The sequence below is a fragment of the Cyanistes caeruleus genome, chromosome 1 (assembly GCF_971803275.1).
Source record: "Cyanistes caeruleus chromosome 1, bCyaCae1.hap1.1, whole genome shotgun sequence".
NCBI classification, from domain to species: Eukaryota; Metazoa; Chordata; class Aves; order Passeriformes; family Paridae; genus Cyanistes; species Cyanistes caeruleus.
Genome location: NC_141701.1, coordinates 95015834 through 95035615, shown reverse-complemented (window position 1 = coordinate 95035615; position 19782 = coordinate 95015834). Strand labels below are relative to the sequence as shown.

Below are 19782 nucleotides of genomic sequence, written 5' to 3'. Positions count from 1 at the left end.
CTAGGCTCAGGCACCACGCCAGGTTAAGTAAAACTTTCCATGAGGAAAGCTATTTGTTTTCTCCCAGAGCTGCGAGGCTTGGCCAAAAGGGAGGAAGGGAAAAGCTCGCCCAAGCCAAAAGTGTAGACAGTGTTACTGGACTTCACAGACTACCTGCATGTTGTTCTAATGACATTGGGACTACTGGAAATCACTGGGTGAACTCAGGAGTTTTCAAAGGCATAATTGTGGCAGAAGCAGACTAAACTTAACGCCTCAAGAGCCAATCGCTTTAATCATGAGGCTGAGATGTATGAAAAAGGATACATTTCAGCGAAAGAATAATTCTGTCTGCTATGGTTCCTGTTCAAATAAACTATATCACCAAACCACGTGCATTTCCAGAATACAGAGAAGTGAAAAAAAGGACATATGGTTTAGGCGCAAAAAACTTTCATATATACTGTATAGGAGATATATGGACTTGTCAGACATCTAACGGCTCAACACTGTAAGCAATTCATGGGAATGACATTAGCAATAGCTCATATTACATCCAGGAGTTACAGCTTTTACTGCAAAAGTTATATTTAAAAGAGCCATGTTTAAAATGAAATGGCTGGCAGGACTGCAGCTTTCAGTAACACTTTACCTGTGGTTTTGCCACTTTTACATACTTATTGGGGGCTTAATACTCCCAATTTACCTTTTCAGAGTAAAATACAAGTTGCAATGAGTGCATTCATTGGCATGGTGCTATAAAACTCACAGCTGTGCAAAGACAATCACAAGAACAAAAGCCTCCTTGTTTTAAAAAAGATGATTATGTGGTTCTGATACTTTCTGCTAGCCACATATCCAAACATCAGATACCTTTGTTTATGGCCTGTGTATTTTCATCTTACTGTGTAAAGATTTATAGATCTGATCAAGTCAAGATCAGGACTGAGACCTTTATGAAAGCATTCATGTGGAGAGGAGGAGGCTGAATTAATATACAAAACTTCAGACAGGAGATCTGTCTTTCAGATACTGTTATTTCAGTTCTGGCTCCTGCAGAGGACTCAGGACATTCTGGAAAGCATTTTTTTTCAACAGCATATGGAACCCTGGCCTCCTGACCAGTAATGGGAGTGTGCTCCTGATTTTAACAAAGCTGCCACTGCATCTCAAAAGTTGAGATTAGAAGCCAGGCCTTCAGTACTCAAGCACGGAATAATCAAGTACCTTGATTAAAGAATCTTCCAGGATGCTGATTTGCTTTCAATTAAAAACTGCTTTTGTAAAGTTTTGTGCATTAATATAACAAATGAGATTACAGAATGTACAGTATACCTTGACATCTGCTGAGAATATAAGTCATACATTTTTTCCTGCTGGTAACAATGTGTTTCCCCCTTGCTTTTTCAAAATAGCTTCCTTTTCATCTGTAATGAAAACTACATTCTAACAGCAGGAAATAACTTCACAAATGAGTGTCATTCTGCTGCAGGTAAAATATCTAATAGCTCGTGGGAGTGCCAATTACAACCTAAAAAGTACTTTTGGCATTCTCCATCCTGGTGAAAGACTTGGAGCTCAGTTCTGTGTTCCACACAGGCTACACTAGGTTCAGAAAAGGGAAATGGGGACGAGGAAGGTGATTTCAAGTCACCTACAGCATCTCCTGTTGTGAGCATGGCCAGTTCCCAGCTGCCTGGATGTCCGGAAAGCTGTGTGAACTTCCACTCTCCTACCTCTGGCTTCAGGTTTCTTCTACCACTAAGAAAAGCATTTAAAATTCTGAAAAATTGTCTGAGCTGCCCTAGTCAACAGAAAAGGAGGATTAGTTCAAGAGCAGACGAGCAGAGCTTTTGACCCAAGTACTAGTCAGGTAACTGCAGAGAGAAACACACTAAAAATATAAATAGAAAGATGTCAAAGAAATAAATTAGGTAAATTTTCACATCTGGTTAAAGGGGCCTGGAAAAATTCTCATCAGCTTGTAGCTTCCCCAAACTATCCATCTCTTTGGGCAATACTAATTCCACTTCATGTCTCAAAGGGCTGTATAGAAGACACATCAATATCTAAATAACATGTATTTTCTTTTGTAATATAATTGTAATTTAAAGGAAATTACAGCATGGACAGATCACAAGCCTGCCTGCCTAATGATTTTCCATGAGCTCTAGCTCCCTAGCACCCCACACTCCTCCCAGGTTAGATCTGAAAGGCAAACATCGCTTTAACATTCACTGCCTATGGCAGGAGTGGCACACGTACATGGAGACACCGTCAGACCCAGCATCACCTACCAGGGTGCCCCAGTGTCCTGCAGATATTTGCAAGAGCTCCTGGTGCAGAGGACAGGAGACACTCCCTCTCCTTCCTGCAAAGGACCATGGACTCTTGCAGAGGACCAAAACCAGGCATAAAAGTCACAATTTCAACCACTTTTTATCAAATTTTCCTGTGAAAGCAGCAAAGGCAGTCAGCCGTAATCTTTGCTAAGAGGCTGAACTCAAAATGATTTGAAACGGGTGCTGGTATCCAAGCCAGATCCCTTTCAGTATCAAGAGCATAGCCATAATATATCAGGTATCACTTTACGGCGTGAGTTATAAATGCGTTCTATATGTGGAATCACATAATTCACATACTGAAATGGGCAGCACATTTAATGAGTAGCCCAGGTGGCTACTGTAGATTTTGATTTAAAATAAGATTGCCAAGACCAGAACTTACTTGCCAAAATGGAATTCTCTTTGTGTGCTCTCTTTATATTTCTTCAGCTACCTGCCTTTACCAAAGCAGAAAAATGTCATATAAAGAACCTCTATTTATATAAATTCTTTGATAGTTTATTTCCATCTATACTTTGCAGTGTAAATGGTCTATATTTGGACATATTCCAGAAGTAAAGGAATGAATATTACTTTGAACCCATAAGATGAAACCAAAAGATTTCTGCTCATACTGGTACAAAACTGCTCTATGAATATTAGATACATAAATCAATTGGTAAACAAGCAACTAAAATTTTATCAGTTATAATCTGGGAATATCAATTGGGTATTTTATTTTTCTGGTAGTTCCCTAAATATGTTAGATGTCAATACCTCACACTTCTTAAATAATTTTAGATAAAACTGGAGGTATTAAATAGCTACAAGATACTATGAAGATATACATATTAAAATGACTGATGCTTTGAGAATTTAATTTTTAATGTCATTAAAATACTTTATTAATCAGGTATGAGGAAAAGAGTTGTTATACTTGGAGCAGCAGGCAAGGAAAGCAGTTAGAGACACCTGACCTGTCTCAGGCTTTCATATCGTTCACAAGTGCTACAGATATTCCACCCACTCTTCCAACAAGAACACTTATAGGTGGATATACTAGTAATTAAAAATGGTGATAACTTCAAAAAGCTCCTATTTTAATAAAAAGGCACATGGAAAACTGAGTTGCTCCTATTTGGTACGAGCCACTGGCCAAAACTCACGATCCCTTGTTCCACTGTTATGGTCAGAGGTGTGAATGAAACAGCACCAGGCACCAGGGTGCTGCATAGGTGCTTTGCCTTTCCCATGCTGATCTCAGTGAGCAGCACCCCCTGTGACACCAGGAGCAATCACTAGTGGTTTCCAGGCAGTCAAACTACTCTTTGAGACCGTGCAATGTTTTCCTTCCATAATTGACAGGTGAGCACGAGAAGGGGATTTTTAACCAAAACAGGATGAGTGACTGGACAGATGCTGGGGAGGATAAGATCACATCAGAAGTAGCTTCAATTCACACCTGACCTGGCCTACTGGTGGGCTTCTGACACCCAGAGTGACCCTGTAGCACCCCTCGACTCACAGCACCAGGCTTCTTGCCCTCCTCTCGAGGGCTGGATCCAGCTACTGGACGTGATTCCACGAGCTGACCTAACAGAAAACTATGTGGATTTTGCTATTTTGGGCAGGCTAATTTTCCATTAGCCTGCTCTGCTGCTCCATAATCAATTGATATGACTCGAAGAAAGCAGCAAGAACATGTGACAGAGCAAGATGGATTGAGGCCACCCTTTCCATAGGAGCCTGCAGTTTCATCAGATTAAATGTAATGTGAAACCAATGTCCGCAGTGGTGGTGACAATGCTGCCTTCATGAAACGCATATAGCATACACCTAAACAGGCTTCCAGCCTGACTCACAGCTTCATGCTCCTGTGCTGCGTGTCTGAAGCATGCCAGAGCTCTGCATGGTTTGAATAGGGTGTTTTGGCCAGCACAAATCCATCAAGAAACACTTCCTGCCTTTAGCCCTTCGTTCAGATACTGAGGCAAATATGAAGTGGGTAGTAGTCCAGTTCAGATATACATAGAGTGGATGACCCTTTCTTTGGGCAGTGAGATAAGGTTTAGAAAGGAAAAGACAGCTCATGTGGGTTGAGCTCCATCAGTGCGACACCTGAGACAAACCTAAAGATCATTTTAGCCATTTCTGATTGACCTCCTTAGAGGGAATTGGTGATACTTAATTCACTGAACTACAAGGGCTTGGGTTTCTTCCTATTACATACGGTTACCAGGACTGTTACCTCTTTCTTGGTCTACAGATCTTGTGGTCAGCCACAGAATGATTCTGAAAGCCTGCTGGATGCCAAAGGGAAGTATATCTGGATTTGGCTAGCTGAAGAGATCTTCAAAGTCAACCTCAAGTATCAGTGCAGATGTACATCGTGGCTTCTACAATTAGTTCTGATCATCTGTTAGAGGACTGGTGTGCATGTTTGTCCAGAGGAGAGTGATGGAACAGAGATGAGGTTAAAGGCTAAACCATTTACACTTTGTCAGAGAGAATGAGCATTGATGAAAATGCTAAAACCACTCTCTCAGACCACATGGCATCCAAGTTCCTCTGTTCCTCCATGAGAAAACTAAAGCAGACATGGCTGAGGAGCTTCATTCACCCTTCTACCTCGAGAAACAGTCCCATCTCTCCAGTAGGGACCAGCCAAAAGCAGCTTTTATGGTTCTGTCAGAGAAGAGCTTGATGGATTTTTGAGAGGTCAGGCAGGAAGGCTGCCCCTTTATTGCGCTTTCTTACAAAAGACAGCTATTCTCTAGGTTTAGATTGATCTAAACTCTCCTCCTTAAATTCGTTTTTTTCTCAAACCCAAAACTCTGGCGTGTCTTTTTTTGGTTTGTGTACATTTCCCATTTAGCTTGTTGAAATCATGCTCCTTGCAGCATGGTAAGTGATAAAAATGCACACTGTGTGAAGAAAACCTTGTCAAAAAGATGTGCTGTGCAAAACTAGTGACCTTATTTCCTAATTAGGAGACGTTCCCTAGACCTCTCTATCATGCAACCAATAACTTCTGTAAAGAAAAGTAATTTTCCTAGAGTCGAAAAGCAAAGAGCTGCTACTCAGGCTCCAGAACATTAATTTGCAATCCTAATTCAGTGAGTAGCATGCTGTTTACAATAGAATGACAAAATGTCCTTTTTTAAAAGAAACAGTGCAATGAATTGTCCCTAAATTCTCCCTGAAGGACAATAACATTCAGATGTTCCTTGGCACCAATTAGTTTCAATGCAGCCATTTAAGTGGCATTTCTTCATCAACTAGCATGATATGTTATATAAAGTTATGTGGTTATTGCAAGGGAATTCACATTAAAGTAAGGGTCCAGAATACAACTACGATAATTAGCAGCAAATGCTAATCGCAGTTCATCAATCGCAATTGGTGACATCACCAAATTCCATATTATCCCTTTTATTACATTCAACTAATAAATATTTGGAAACTAGGGTCTTACAAGTTTATCACAGCATTTCAACTTCCAGTGCTGCATGTAGAATATATGTACATACAGGATCTTACAAAACCAGTAAAATCATAAAAAAAAGAAAATGCAGCAAGGCCACAATAAAAACAGGGAAAAAAAAGATAGTCTTAACATCAGATTCAAACAGACTGAAAAGTAATGCTGAAAGATATGCCTCCATTTTTAATTTGAAGCTTCTCAACTGAAGTAGAGCAGTTGAACATTTAGTTTGAGTGAACAGGTTTGCACATCCGACGTTTCACCGCATTATGAGTGGGACAATGTTAAATATGTTTTCACTGCAGCTCCACAGGTCACTGGCATGGGCGTAAGCCAAGAACATACAGTTAAGATTATTACAACATAGCTATTGGTTATGCAGCTAGAGCTCTATGCTAACTAACAACATTTAATGCTTAGATAATGTGTTCTCATTATTGCAAATGAAATGAAAGGGCCCTTTCCTGTATAAAGACAATCCAAGCAAAGTCCACACTTTTCCACCAGACTATTAACGGAACCTTTTTTCCACCAGGATTCAAAAGAAGGGGAGGTTAAGGGAACTCACTGATAGAGCAACATGGTGAACGCAAACCTGTGCTGTGGAAGACTTACCATCATCCAGGTACATCTGGTCCAATTCCTCAGGTTCTCGCTTGATCGTTACAGGAATAGGGGCCAAATTATGATTACTTTCCTCATGCAACTCTGGCAATGACAGTGGTTGGGTTGTTGGAGACTCATTTCTGTGAACCTTCGGCAGTTGCTGCTGCTGTTGACCCATTATGGATGAGTGAGTTGGACTGCAGGACTGCAAATAGGTTGGCTCTTGGGTAACAGATGGAACTGGAGAAGAGGGACTGTTGGGATAGAGTGTTTGTTGATAACCAAGGGGACAGCTACTGCTCAGATGTTGACTCACCTGCGGCTGCAGCATGACGTGAGATGATTGCTCGGGGGGGCTTGGGTGCACAACTATAGACCTTGGCACTTCCTGTATGGTGGGGACACCTCCAGGGGGCTGCTGAAGTCCGAGGTGACTGTGGCCCGGGTTGGGGATGCACTTGTAAGGAGAGGACGAAAGGTCGTGCAGCTTGGGGCTTGCGTTGGGAGAAGGTGACATCACAGCGTTTCTCTGCTGACAGGAGGCAAAGCCGGCCACGAGGCACGAACCAGGATCAGGGGGCATCATGATCTGCTGACTGTAGTACGGTTTAGAGAGAGGGCTTAAGCCTTGGTTCATTGGTCCACAGGTTTGAGCAGGCTCATAGTCATCTGTGGGTTCTGTTTTTATAATTGGAACTGTTAAAAGAAAAAAGGTTTTAAATAAACATGAGTTGCGTATTGGTATGATCAAGTTGGCTTGTGGCTAGGATACCCTTTGCAAAACAAACAACGTCGTGAATAAGACTCTGTGTGTCTTTTGCCTAGTTCTCCCACCCTATAAAAAAAAATGAATGAGTCATCAGCACAAGAAAGTCACAGCTGGTTCTAATATTGAAAAGGACTATTTTCTTTGGACTCTCCTCCAGCACTAATGTGCTATAAAAATCTATTTGCAAATAGCTGTGCTTCAGTGGAAGCTTTGGACCCAAGGGCTCCATGGATTTGTAGTAATCAAGGCAAGAATTTTAACTTGGATAGACTACTGCATTTCTACAGCTACCGATGGCCCATTTGATAAATGTCTGTACACGCAGTAAACTGGAGCATAATCAGGTAGAGATGGGGCTTTTAGATTTCAATGAAAATAAAGTTGTAAAGATACACGACCAAGTGTCCCAAACGATACCCTAAGCTGTCATGTCTCTAAAAAGTACCACAATGTGGACAGAAATGATTGTTAGTGAGCATCAACTCAGTCATGACAAATGCAGACCGGCTTTCTCAAATCAAAGAAAGACCCTCTCTCAAACTGAAGTGTTTTTTCAACATTTGCTTTCTCTCTCAAATCGAAGGAAGGTACCTGTGAAGCCTCTCCTACAACAGATGCAGTGCACAGGTAAAACTGACCCACTTTGTCTATCAGGAAAATTACTAATAATAGGACCAAGCTAGACTGTAGATGTATTTTTTTTTCCTAGACGCATGCAACTCTAATTCATATGATCAAGTATGGATGCACAGTGGCATTTATCTTCTTTCTAAAAATTTTCTGGTGACAGCAGAGAATAGTTTTCATAATATTCTAATAATCAACCCATTGTGGCATGAAGTTAATAATGAAACACCTTTTCACAACTCAGCTCAGATACATGTGTGTTGCATGAGTGTCTCTGACTGTATTTTTATTTGCATGTGTTTTACAAAACCCTTACACATTGTCCAGCCATTTATTATGTTTGTGTATGAGTCTTTTTGAGCCCCTTAAAACACACGTGTCCATCTGCACATATAAAACCTCTTTTAACACTCATAGATTTTGTTGGTGGTGAATGCACTTCACTACCCTTGTTTTACAGTCCCCCAGCCCCTTGTAAACTTTGTTCCTTTTATGTTCTTTTACATGTAGATGCTTGCAACACTTGTTTCAAGATTTCTAGCACCCTAGTAAAAACAGGCCTATATTTGTAACAGATGCACAGGTGCTGCTCAAGACAAATACTCTAGGTGTGAGGGACTGTCATTGGATTTCTCATAATCTTATTTTCACCAGCTTGTGTGATGCACATTGGCTAGCAGGGCTAATAATGCACTTGGTTGCAGAGAAGCAGATTCCAAGTTCAGTGACAGCTTTACAAAACCACTATCACACCCTTTAGGAAAATGCAAGACTGAAGAAACGCACCTAGATAAACACAACAACTCAGATATTGTAAGAAAATACCTTTAACAAGTTCCTGAGCTAGCAAATATTCTCACATGTTTTATATTAGGTTCACTGTGCTAGCACTAACCACAGCACAGCTGGAAATATGATGGTTGTTGAACACTGAATTTTCCCAATATATCACTGTTATAGAAACACCTGTGCTAAATAATTTCAAGCTCAACCACTGGCAATTACAACTCCAATAAACCCTGGAGTTGTCTGACTTGTTATAACCTAGGGAAAGGTTATAGCCCTGGTGGCAGGCAGGCTGGAGGCTTTACAGAAGGCAGGCTCCTGATCTCAGGCTGGCTTTCCATTGCAGCCCTTCAGCAGAACACCTTTGCTACCTGGTGCACCAAACACTTTTTTCTCACTTCAGTGTGAGTTTCTCTTTACAAAAGCAATGCCATGGGGTCCATTTAGAGGTCTGATTAGTGGTCATGAATGCTATGAATCTCTTTTTGTGTGTAGCTACACTGAGATACACACACTGCAGCCACCACGGAGGACCACCAGTAAGTCCTGCTCTGCACCAGAAGAAGGACTGATGGGTGGGAGGGACTCTATTCCACACCTGTTAGTCCAAAAAAGTCACTTGGAGTTGGTGACAGCAACCAAAGACACTGGTGCCTACAAATTCAGAGGGAAAACAAAGACTGGTCAGGGCAAGTCAGGGTTGTTTTGCTTTGAACTATTACTTATGGGCATCAGTTATTTAATGCAATGGGAAAAAAATTGTCTTTAAATGGACAAATGCTACCTGCACTTATGCTTAGAGTTGCCTGAACTTGTTCAACTGTAATGTCTTTGTTATCTTTTTTAATGTATTTTTTCAACACAGTAAAAAAAGTCAGCCCTTACTCGATATGATATACTTTTGTTTGTATGTGAATCTCATCACTAGAATAAGTATCACACTGGAAGACAGGAAAAGTATTCCTGCTGAAATGGTGAAGGGATTTGTATCTGACTTTTCTGTGTTTTGCCAGCTGCATAGCCATTAACCCTGTGCAGAGTGAGTGCAAGCATCACACAGACTGGGATAGCAGCCACTCAACCCCCTCTAAAAAACTGCAAACATCTTCATGAGGTACCAGTTGGAGAGTGAAGGTCTGTAGGATTTTTTTTTTCCCCATGAGAAACCATTACCAGTGATTCAGGTGATCTGGAATCAGTCCCGTAAAGCTGAGCATGTCAGAAGAAACACAAGACACTAATATTCCCCCTTTCCGGCCAGATCCCATCTTCAGTATTTTACTAAAATACAATTTTACTACAATAAGTATATTTATGAATAACTGTAGTACTTGACTTGTGGAGGACACAATACCACAAATTGCTACTTTACATCAGTTAATGGTTTATTTATGCTACTCTGTCCCATTACCTGCTTCTCCCCAGCCTATGCATCTTCAACAAACAGAGTAACAAAGGCCAAAAATCTCTGCCAAAGTTTGTATTTGCAAACTCAACTCAAACTACCTGTGGGTCTGATCTGGTCATTCTGAAAATGCTCTGATTGTGTCAAAAGTTGGTGTAAATCACCTCATACTCTTTTTTTGAAAGGGCAACTGTTTACTTCCACGTTTCAAAGGACTTTAGAGGCACAAAGTAAGAGCTAAGGGTATTTCAAGGCACACCTCCCCAGCCCAATGCAGGAACAGGCTGTAATTTACTTGCTGGCTACCCACTCACTATCACAGTGTCTTATGGTGCTACTCCAACACTGTAATGAGGCTACAAGGAACTAACACACCCTCACCCACTGTCTCACTGACTTCTGGGGAACTGAGATGCTCAGCTGAGGCGAGCAATTGCACCTGACTTAGAACAGGATACAACCTTAGTACCCGCCTTCACCGTTTTCTCCTAGATAGGAAAATCACAGAATACCCTGACTTGGAAGGGACCCTCAAGGATCAAGTCCAAATCAAGGCCCTACACAGGAGAACCCTGGGCAGTTCACAGGGGAATCCCCTGCACGAGACAACACAGTGGACAGGACTGGCCAGCTGGGTACTTGTGTTACCACTTACTTACTGACTCAGGCTTGACAAACTGCAAGTCTTTACAAATCCAAGATCAAAAAAGAGGTTTTGAGTCCTGTTATACACCTCCATGGAGGCATGGTAAGCTAGCTGCCATAACACACATCCATTTCCATTTTCACTGACTTCCACAAGCAAGTATATCACACAGGGAGATGCAAGGTGACATAGACAGTACTGCTAATTTTCTCAGGATTAATATTTAACAGAGAACGGTATCAGCCTAACCACTTCTGGCTCAAATATTTCAAATCTTGAATGACTTGGTAAAACCCTGCCAGCTAAAAGAGAAACTCCTAGTCAGTCACACAGCAGGCCTGGGCTGGCAATTAACTGCAGAGCCCTACAGCTGTTCATAACCTGTGAGCACTTCCAGCGGGAACAGTCACTTCTTAAATCCAGCAGAGATTAGAACCAAATAGAACAATTGTTCTGTCTCAGAACTGCTCCGTGGTGCTGAGGTAGCACCCAGCCTTGCAGACTCTCAGCTGACTAGAAGGAAAAACTGTGACTGAATTTGCCATACGCCGAGTTTTGCCTACAATAAACTGCATCAATGAAGCCAGAATTTGTGAAATTGTAAACACAAGAGATGATACTTTTTCTACGTACGCTCAGACTCAGAAGCAACATTATTCATTTAAGAGTGTTGAAGGATCTGGCCCTTGCCCTAAAAAGGCAAAAAAGAATGAAAGTTTGGTTCAGTGCAATTTTAAATGCCTGTTATTTCTCAATGCATTAGGTCAGCTGACAGTTTTAAACAGTCCTCAATTTTGAATATTAAAATATGACAGAGGTCACTGTTCTAAATTAGTCTGATAAGCAAATTAATTTCTAATTGGTTTTCAGTGGTTTGGTGATGCCGTCTTAGACTCTGAACTCATGTCATTATGTCATCTAATTTAATATGAAGTTCTGAGAACCATGAATTGGCAGCAGCCCTAGCTATAAATCAAAGCTTCTTACTCAGAGAGATCAGGGTTATGACATCATACCAAGGCACTGGTGGAAGACAATGGTCCTTCTGTGTGTGTGTCTGAATCTGGGAGAAATATTTCAGCCAGTTCTCCAAGCCCACATTTCAATGAAAGGCCTTTCTAGCAGGTAAAAAGTTAATATATCAAACTTAGAAGAAAAATAATAAATCATGCACATTCAGTAAAGGGAGTCAGAAAGTGCACAGATATAAACTATATATATTTTTTGACAATTCTAAAAAGTGTGTGTTTGCTTTCACACTTCAGCAATCCAGATGGGTTTTACAACTCTTTTTTTTTGGGGGGGGGGTGTGTTATTAAAATATGTGAACTGAAAAAATAAAATCTAATCATGTTTATCATGATTAACATGCAACTATAAAATTCCCATTTCTATGTAGTATTATCAGTGTAGACATTTATGGCACTAAAATATATTTATTTTACCCTTAAGTTTGATTGAACCTATCCAACAAAATAGCTTCCTTTCATGGTGCAGACTATGATGTAGCTCCCTGGCACCTGCACACAGATTTCAGTTAAGAGCATGAAAATCAAAACACTACTTTTTTCATCATGTGCACACACACATTTCTTCAACTTCTGGACTAAATGTCTGGCAATTGGTAAGAATTTGGGATGAGACTTTCAAAGAGAGCTGAGGAGTTAAGTATCTAAATTTCCATTACTGAGTTGAGCTCCAAAAGGCTGTTTGTGCCTTTGAAATCAATCTGTGTCAGTCAGTTTTGATACTGGCAGCACACCTTCAGAAGACACTGCATAGATCACCCCAGCTCCCGTCACTGCTTTGCTGCTGGTCGACCAGAGACTAATTAGGGATGTGGACACATCTCCTTGTACAGTTTAGCTATTCTGGATTTGTGCAAAGACAAAATCCTGGCTGCTGCCTCAGCACTGGCTGGATCCAGCATACTTGAGGCCTCACCCCTTGCTCTGACAGTGGAGTGGCTGCTGCTGGGGAGAGGCAAGGGGCTGGCTGTCCTCACAAAACATAATCCTTGCTTCAGTAACCCCCGAGCAGCAGTGGCTGAGCAAAGCTTTCTGAAATGCCCTGCCAACACATGTGCAGCAGTGGCAATCTCAGTGACAAGGGCTGAGCACTCAGTCCCAAGGATCTTGTGAGACAGTCAACTACAGGGACCTGTGCAGATGCTGTCTGTGAACTTGGTGTTTTCCCTAGGCACCTATTAAACCAAAGCATTTTTAAAGGTCAAGCTCCTATCAAGCCTTTGCTTTTAGTTACTAAATCCAGCACGTGGTGACTCAGACACAAAGGAAGCCTCTTGCTATCAAGACAGTGCAGGGAGCACACGTGTGTGTGCAACTTTTATCTGCAAAACTATCTGAACTCACCCTCTCTTGCTAGTACACTACTACTGGTGCTGCTCATCATGAGGGCTAATTCTCAAAAATGTCTGCCTGCCTGCCCTTTTTGGGTTTTTGTATAGGTTTTTACAGGTTCAGATGAATATGTACAATTTTATACAAGAATAGCTCTGGGGAGGTGGAAACCTTGTACATACACCTCACCACATAATCTCGGACAGTGACATTATCTGATTTGGAAGTGCTTTGCAGCTAACTCATTTGCTAATGCTTTTCCACAGCTGTTAAACTATTAGGTTATTCTACACATATTTATGAGACAGAAGATTATATATGGTAGCTTGTTGCATGCCCTGCTAAACCAGGTGGGGAGAAGTAGAAGGTAGGTGGAGGGCATTTTGGGTTGTGCTAGTACAGGAGATTATGCATTAGCTTTCTTTCAAAAGAAGGAGATAAAAATTCTTAAAAGGCACAATTTTCCACCATAACACTTTGTTAAATCCTCCAGTGTTCAATAGGAAAATAGTGTTCAATAGGAAAGTCTTGTGATATGCCCACTTGGGCTGTTCTACTGCTGCTTCCACAGTGTGGTGCAGCACCTGGCTCCACTACTGCCTTCAACTGGATATTTAACTGTGCACAACCCCCTGCCTCGGCACAGGCTTGGCACTTGGGCACTGCCCAAGGCTTTCTATGTCACCTCTGTCAGATGTTAAAATCCACTGGGTTGAAGTCTTTTTTGATGATGCTACACGTTACACCACCAGTGCTGACCTTATCTTGTACTTGCATATAAAATCACCGGGAAGCAAGGCAAGGAATCCTCAAAATGCTCATGCAGAGGAGTTCAATGACCAAAACTACAGGCTGAGTTTTTTTAGATCTGAAGGGGAGTATTTGAATATTGAGGTACTGACAAAAGACAATTTTATGCACTGGAAGTTAACTATTAGGGGTGATCACTGCTTATGTTCAGACACAGCCAGGTGTTTCTACATAGTGCTTGTCCACTCCTGCCTTTCTCAGGGCCATCACACAGGTGATGCTTTTTCCTGGCTTTCCAGGAAGTTGGAGCACCACAGAGAGGCAGCGTTCTCCACATGCCTCTCCCTACAGATCAAGCCAGACTCTGTCTGCAGGTCAGATGCAGCTGGCTGGGCTCTGACTGCTGAAAATGGAAGCCACCTGGATGAAGTGTGGGCAATGCACAAAGCGTGGGCAGCTCCAGTGGGTACCCAGCATCTGAGGTGAGTGCAACACGTGCCTCCTCTGCTCCTGCACAGACCTCCCATGTGTCGCCCTGAAAACTCAGCTTTTGAGCTTGCTAACATAGTTTTCTAAGGACTTTCCCAGGACAGTAACTGTAAACATAGATATGTGTACATACTTTCTGTTACACGTCCTGTGATGGGCATCTCTCATGGCCAGTGCAGTGGGAAAGTGTTATCATGACCATCCAATCCCTGACCGTGGTAAGAAGCCTATAAATCCTGGGAGGAAAAATAAACTTTCTCTTCCTTTCACCACACCTCGACCTGTATCCATGTGATCTATTAATCTTCAGCGGTAACACCCATGGCTCCTGGATGGGAGTGGAGGGGCTGATACACCCAGCGGTGAGGAACTTCGTGATGGTCATAAATGAGAACAGGGCTATGACAAAACCTCACCTGCTTTTAGTTACTCTGCTAAATGACAAAAGTAACCATCAGCCAAAATGAAATAAACTGTGTCAGTGTACAGTGTAAAAATGAGTAACCATGATTCCTATTTTCACCGAAAAATAAGTCTCCTGGGTCCAACCTTCCACGCCATCCCTTCTGTTGCCCTGTCCTGGCTTTTCAGCAGTCCAGATGCTCTTGGGGATGAAAACACCTCCAGCAGGTCCAAGGCTCCAGGCCTGACTCAGCCACACTCCATCCCCTCCCCTTGTTGAGGCACTGCTGAGGTCGTATTGCACCAGCCACCGGTTACGGTCCCAGCATTTGGCCCTGCTCCCCCAGCAGCCCCCAAATCACCATTGTTCTGCATAAAGGACTAGGCTAATAATTTTGCCAACTTCAATTAGGAAAATTCAACAAATACTGAGAGGTGAGAGGTGTCAGGAGACAATCAGCACAAGCCACAAGCTGTGTCACATTAGAGTGGTAACACTTTGCATCCTCATTTCTGCTAAGGGGGCTGATGTCATCTTTTAACTTAGAGAGAGGTGTGGGTGGAAGGACTGAGGTGAAACAGAGGCATGGCTGCTCAACGAAGCCATGACAAAAGTGTTGTTGCACCCATCTGTATGGTGATAATTTTAGAGGGGGGATAATTTTAGAGCAGAGGCAGTAAGTCAGGGGAATGCTGACAACAATGTGCCATGGGCAGCACTCAGCTTTTTCAGATGTGCATCAAGGGGTGGTCCTGCGAGGAGTGGGGAGTTGGGCATAATAATCCTCATGGGTCCCTTCCCACTTGAGATATTCTATGATTCTATTCTACAGTGCCAGGACCATCACATCTTTGCCCCTGGGCTGTAAACCCCAATATTGAGACACATCTAATCACCACAGGCAGGTTCTCAGCACGACTCCACACCCACAGATTCAAAGGACTGCCATCCCCACCAAGTCACTGTGGCCAGGTTTTCAGAGGAGCTCAACATCTCAGAGACTTGTGCAGATAACTGCAAGGAGGCAAAAGGAATTGCAGAAAAATTATCTCTGTGAGTGATGGCTGTGCAGTTGGAAATCTGGCCCCGTGGGTAGTGAAACGCATCTCAGAGTAACAGTTACCCAGAATATCAACACCATTTTAATAAATACTAGAAGCAATGAAATGATCGTTTAATAATGCTTTGACAATTAAGAAGCCTGACAGAAACAGAAACTGGAAATACTTCATCAACTCTGCAAAAGCGTATTTTTCATTCCAGTAGAAGAAACACACCAACTTTCCTTTTTCCTTTTTATTAAGTATTTCCTAGACAAACTAGCCTGTCTTTGGTTCGTCAAATATCACTTCTTGTCTAAATAAAATTCATAGAAAAACTTTCCTGTGTTCAACATTCTTGATATCAATACTTGTTGAATAACAGAATACACAGAGAACACTCGCTCCTATCTGAAAAAATAAGTTCTTGAACACATTTCCTCTATTTTTTGTACCTACTTAAAAGAAATCTAAACAGACATACATCTAATCCTTATCATTCATTGTTTAAAGTCTTCAGAGCAGGAGAAGTCCTTCAGCTTTCTTAGATGAAAACACAGGATTTGGAACCACAGCACACACTCCCGTGTTCTTCTTCAGGGTTAGTTTAACTTCTTCAGGGTTAGTTTAACTTCTCTGGGTTAGTTTAACCCTGAAACACGGTTTTCCAAAATGTTCTGCTGCACAAAATGGACCTGCAGAGCCCCCCTGTGCAGAGCCACAGCAGTGGAGGCACTTTAAAAGCTGAACATCCAAAGGTCTGCTCATTGTGCTCTGCTCAGACTCCTGACTGTAGTGCCTGGTCCAGGGCCCTCCTTCTCAAATTCTGGTGGGATGTGGCAATGCAAAATGTGTCAGTACTTACCATATGAGCTGCAGGAATTCACCTGTGTCAGAATGGTATGGAAACTACTTATATTTCTGTGCCAGGCATGTCTGTGGAGGAGTCTCAAGAGACTACAACCTGCAGGCTCCAGGACAAAACTGATATGCAATTGCTCAGTGATGCATATCATTGAAGTAATACTAAAAAAAAATGACATTACAGTCATTTCTGTACAATACAGGATTCAGAAGTTGCTCAAATTTAGCAGAACAGTAAATCAAAATTTCAATGAAAAGTGGATTATGAGTACTTAGGTTTACAGTCTATCCCAAGCCAAAGACTTAAGCAAGCCTGTTTTCAAGATCTTGGCTCCTTTTGCGAAGCATCTACTTTCTGTTTTACTTTGTTATTTAAACTTTACATTTACAGAACAGTAAGGTTTTCATTTTTACAGCAGTTTCTTTTTATTACTGAAGCAGAAACTCATCTTCACCATGTAAGTCCCTGCTCTGCCATACACTTGAGCTAACAGAGGGAAGGTACAATCCTGCCGCATCTCCACAGCACGGGAGAAGCCCTGTGGCGGTGAAATAACACTGCTGGAGATGGCAGCTTGTGCTGGCTGCATGTCACAGAGCTGTGCTCCATGGAGATGCCATGGGACCATCCATGGGAGGTGGGATGAGTGAGGTCACGTGTCCCTGGATCCACTGGCTCTTTTCCCCTAGGGAATGAGGAGAAATAGGAGCTCCTACTGCCCCGCAGTGGGGGTGGGAGCTGCACAGTGAGCCCATGGCTCTCCCACTGGTCTGCATGTGCCCACACCCACCCCAGCAGCACAGCCAGGGGACTCACACCATATTTATTCTTTAGTCCACATCTGGTATTTTGCTTTGGCACAGTCCAGTTGAGCTGTAAAATCTATGTCTGATGTGCATCATGAAGTTTTAAAAGCTGCCTCACACAGAACTACCTGCAAAACTACAGTAGGCACTGAAATATAGCATTTGATTAGTCCTAAAGCACAGAAGAAGAAGAAGAAGAAGAAGAAGAAGAAGAAGAAGAAGAAGAAGAAGAAGAAGAAGCAACAGATTACAGGATACTGTCTGATTTGTGTAAAACCACATCTTACACTTCATGATCACTGACATTTGCTTGTCAAAACTCTACACGTTCTCTGTTTGTGGGATTTGTTTGAACAACAGACAAAGCATTACCTGGGCCAAAGTCATGCTTATCTCATCTACATTTTTTCTGATCACCCAGTGGTTCTTGACTCAGGTAATTTTTTCTGCATGACCTAAACTTTGGTTTTCCACAATGCCTTGAAACAGTAAAAGAATGTTGTGATTGAAATCAAATTAAGCCTGAAATGACTCCTAGAAATACAGCAGCATAGTGACTGATTAAATTACTGTACATGGTTTCAAAATATATAGTTGAGATGGTTGTATCTATCTTTGAAAGGCATGATGTAAAAAAATACCAGCCACAGAAGGACAAAACCTTACAGCTGTAACACAGGCATTACAGCACAATAAAAACATACTATACTATTAATTCTGATGATTGCAGAACCACATTCACTTTTACCACTGTTACAGGGGAGGCTACAAAGAACACAACATGTTCTTCAATTACCTATATGTACATATATGTATGTGTTAAGAGAATGTGAATGGAGAACCACACAGGAATGGAAAGAATATTCACTAGGAATACCTACTTTCCTTTACTCCACCCTGGTGTTACATTTTTTCTTTCAGGTTTCCTTATACTGAAATGAAAAGATTTCACTTGAATTTAAATTGGTACAGCAAATCCTAATGTAATGTAAGGTAAACAAAATTCGTAATGTTTCCAACAATTACCATAATTAAAGATGCTGTTGCAGAATAAAGCTGAGGCTGGTTCTCTGTTGTCACTAGGTATGTATTCCCATCTCTTCACATCAAATGAAACATCAAATGTTCTAAACATAGAATAGTGACAGCATAAACCAACTATGCAGGAGTGCACACTATTCCCAGGGTTTAGAATACAGAGGTAAAAAAGGGCCTATGTAAAGGCTGGAGGGAAGATGCTGATTAATAAACAGCACTTAAGAGGCCTGAATCTGAAATAATTATGAAGGTAACTTGGGTGACAAGGCAATACCTGATTGCCTCCACAACTGATTTTTGTTGCTGAAAAGTGTTGTGAAAGAGAATAACAACTCTTTCTTTCCAATTTAAGAGATGAACAGTCTTTAAATATACACAGACATCCCCACTGGGAATGAAGTTTGCATAAGTAGGCTGATTCCGTGAAGCATATGCAATAAGCACTCCGTTGCCATGTCAGGTTTCCTGTAATCTTATTTTTAATTTATGTCCCGATAAAAGTGCACACATGCTAACTGGGTGAAACTCCAAATGTGTACTTTATGGGTTTTCACCTACAAAAAGTTAGCATGTCTCTTCAAGTCATGTGACATGACTTGAATATTGCTTTGTTAGCATTTCCCACAGAAGACTTATTTTTGCTAGGAAAGTATACAAAAAAGCGTATCTTAATAATTTTTCTAATTCCTCTTCCTTCCCAAACAACAACAACAAAGCAACCATCCTCCTTCTGTTCCTACTTTTCCCCCAGAGAGTGTTTTCAGTATAAGGGCCATTTCAAATAATAATCAAAAATAAATTCTAAATTTACTAGCTATTAAAATCTTCATACAAGCCTGCTTGGAATTCAGCTATAATAAGTAACTTTATTGTCACTTCACAGCTACCAATATAAGCTAAAAAAAAAAAAAAAAAAAAAATAATTCTGAACATTTCCCATCCATGAAGCATTTTACACAGAGCACTCCCATCTCTCCCCACATTGTCCATCTCAATTTTCACACTGTGCAAGGCAGCAAGGTGCAAGATAACTGCAAGGAAGAATCCATACACCACCTCCAGCTCAAAGCCCAGCACGCTTAAAATATTGTGGTGTGAATTCAGAAATGTTATTTGAATGCGATTTACCTCTGGGGTTAGAAAGTCAGACCAAGAGTTGACAGCAGCTTAGCAGAGAGCTCAGTGCCTTCACAAACATCTGAGTTTATACTGTAGCTCTTCAGCTCCCAAAAGCAGAAGTCCTTGTTTCAACAGGTCTCTGCCACCAATGCAAATGGAAACAACCTGCAGAGACGGTCTCTTGTGTGAGCAGCAGAGACAAAGGCAGCTCTCCTGGATTTATTCTCACTCTCATAGCATCAGATATACTTCCAAAATATTCAAATTACTGAAGAATTAATAGAAC

The 19782-nt window shown here is 41.5% G+C and overlaps 1 protein-coding gene across 6 annotated transcripts in view; it reads right to left on the bottom strand.

The window, feature by feature from the left end:
- The window catches only part of NFATC1 (nuclear factor of activated T cells 1), a 109141-nt gene that overhangs the window by 23948 nt on the left and 65411 nt on the right, over positions 1-19782 (bottom strand). For 3 of the 6 annotated variants that reach the window (XM_086842983.1, XM_086842979.1, XM_086843028.1), the window contains exon 9: positions 6403-7089. In XM_086842983.1, coding sequence (XP_086699109.1) covers positions 6403-7089 — 687 coding nt within the window. The remainder of the gene's footprint in view (positions 1-6402; positions 7090-19782) is intronic. The other 3 variants (XM_086843006.1, XM_086843017.1, XM_086842994.1) reach the window with 2 other exon arrangements.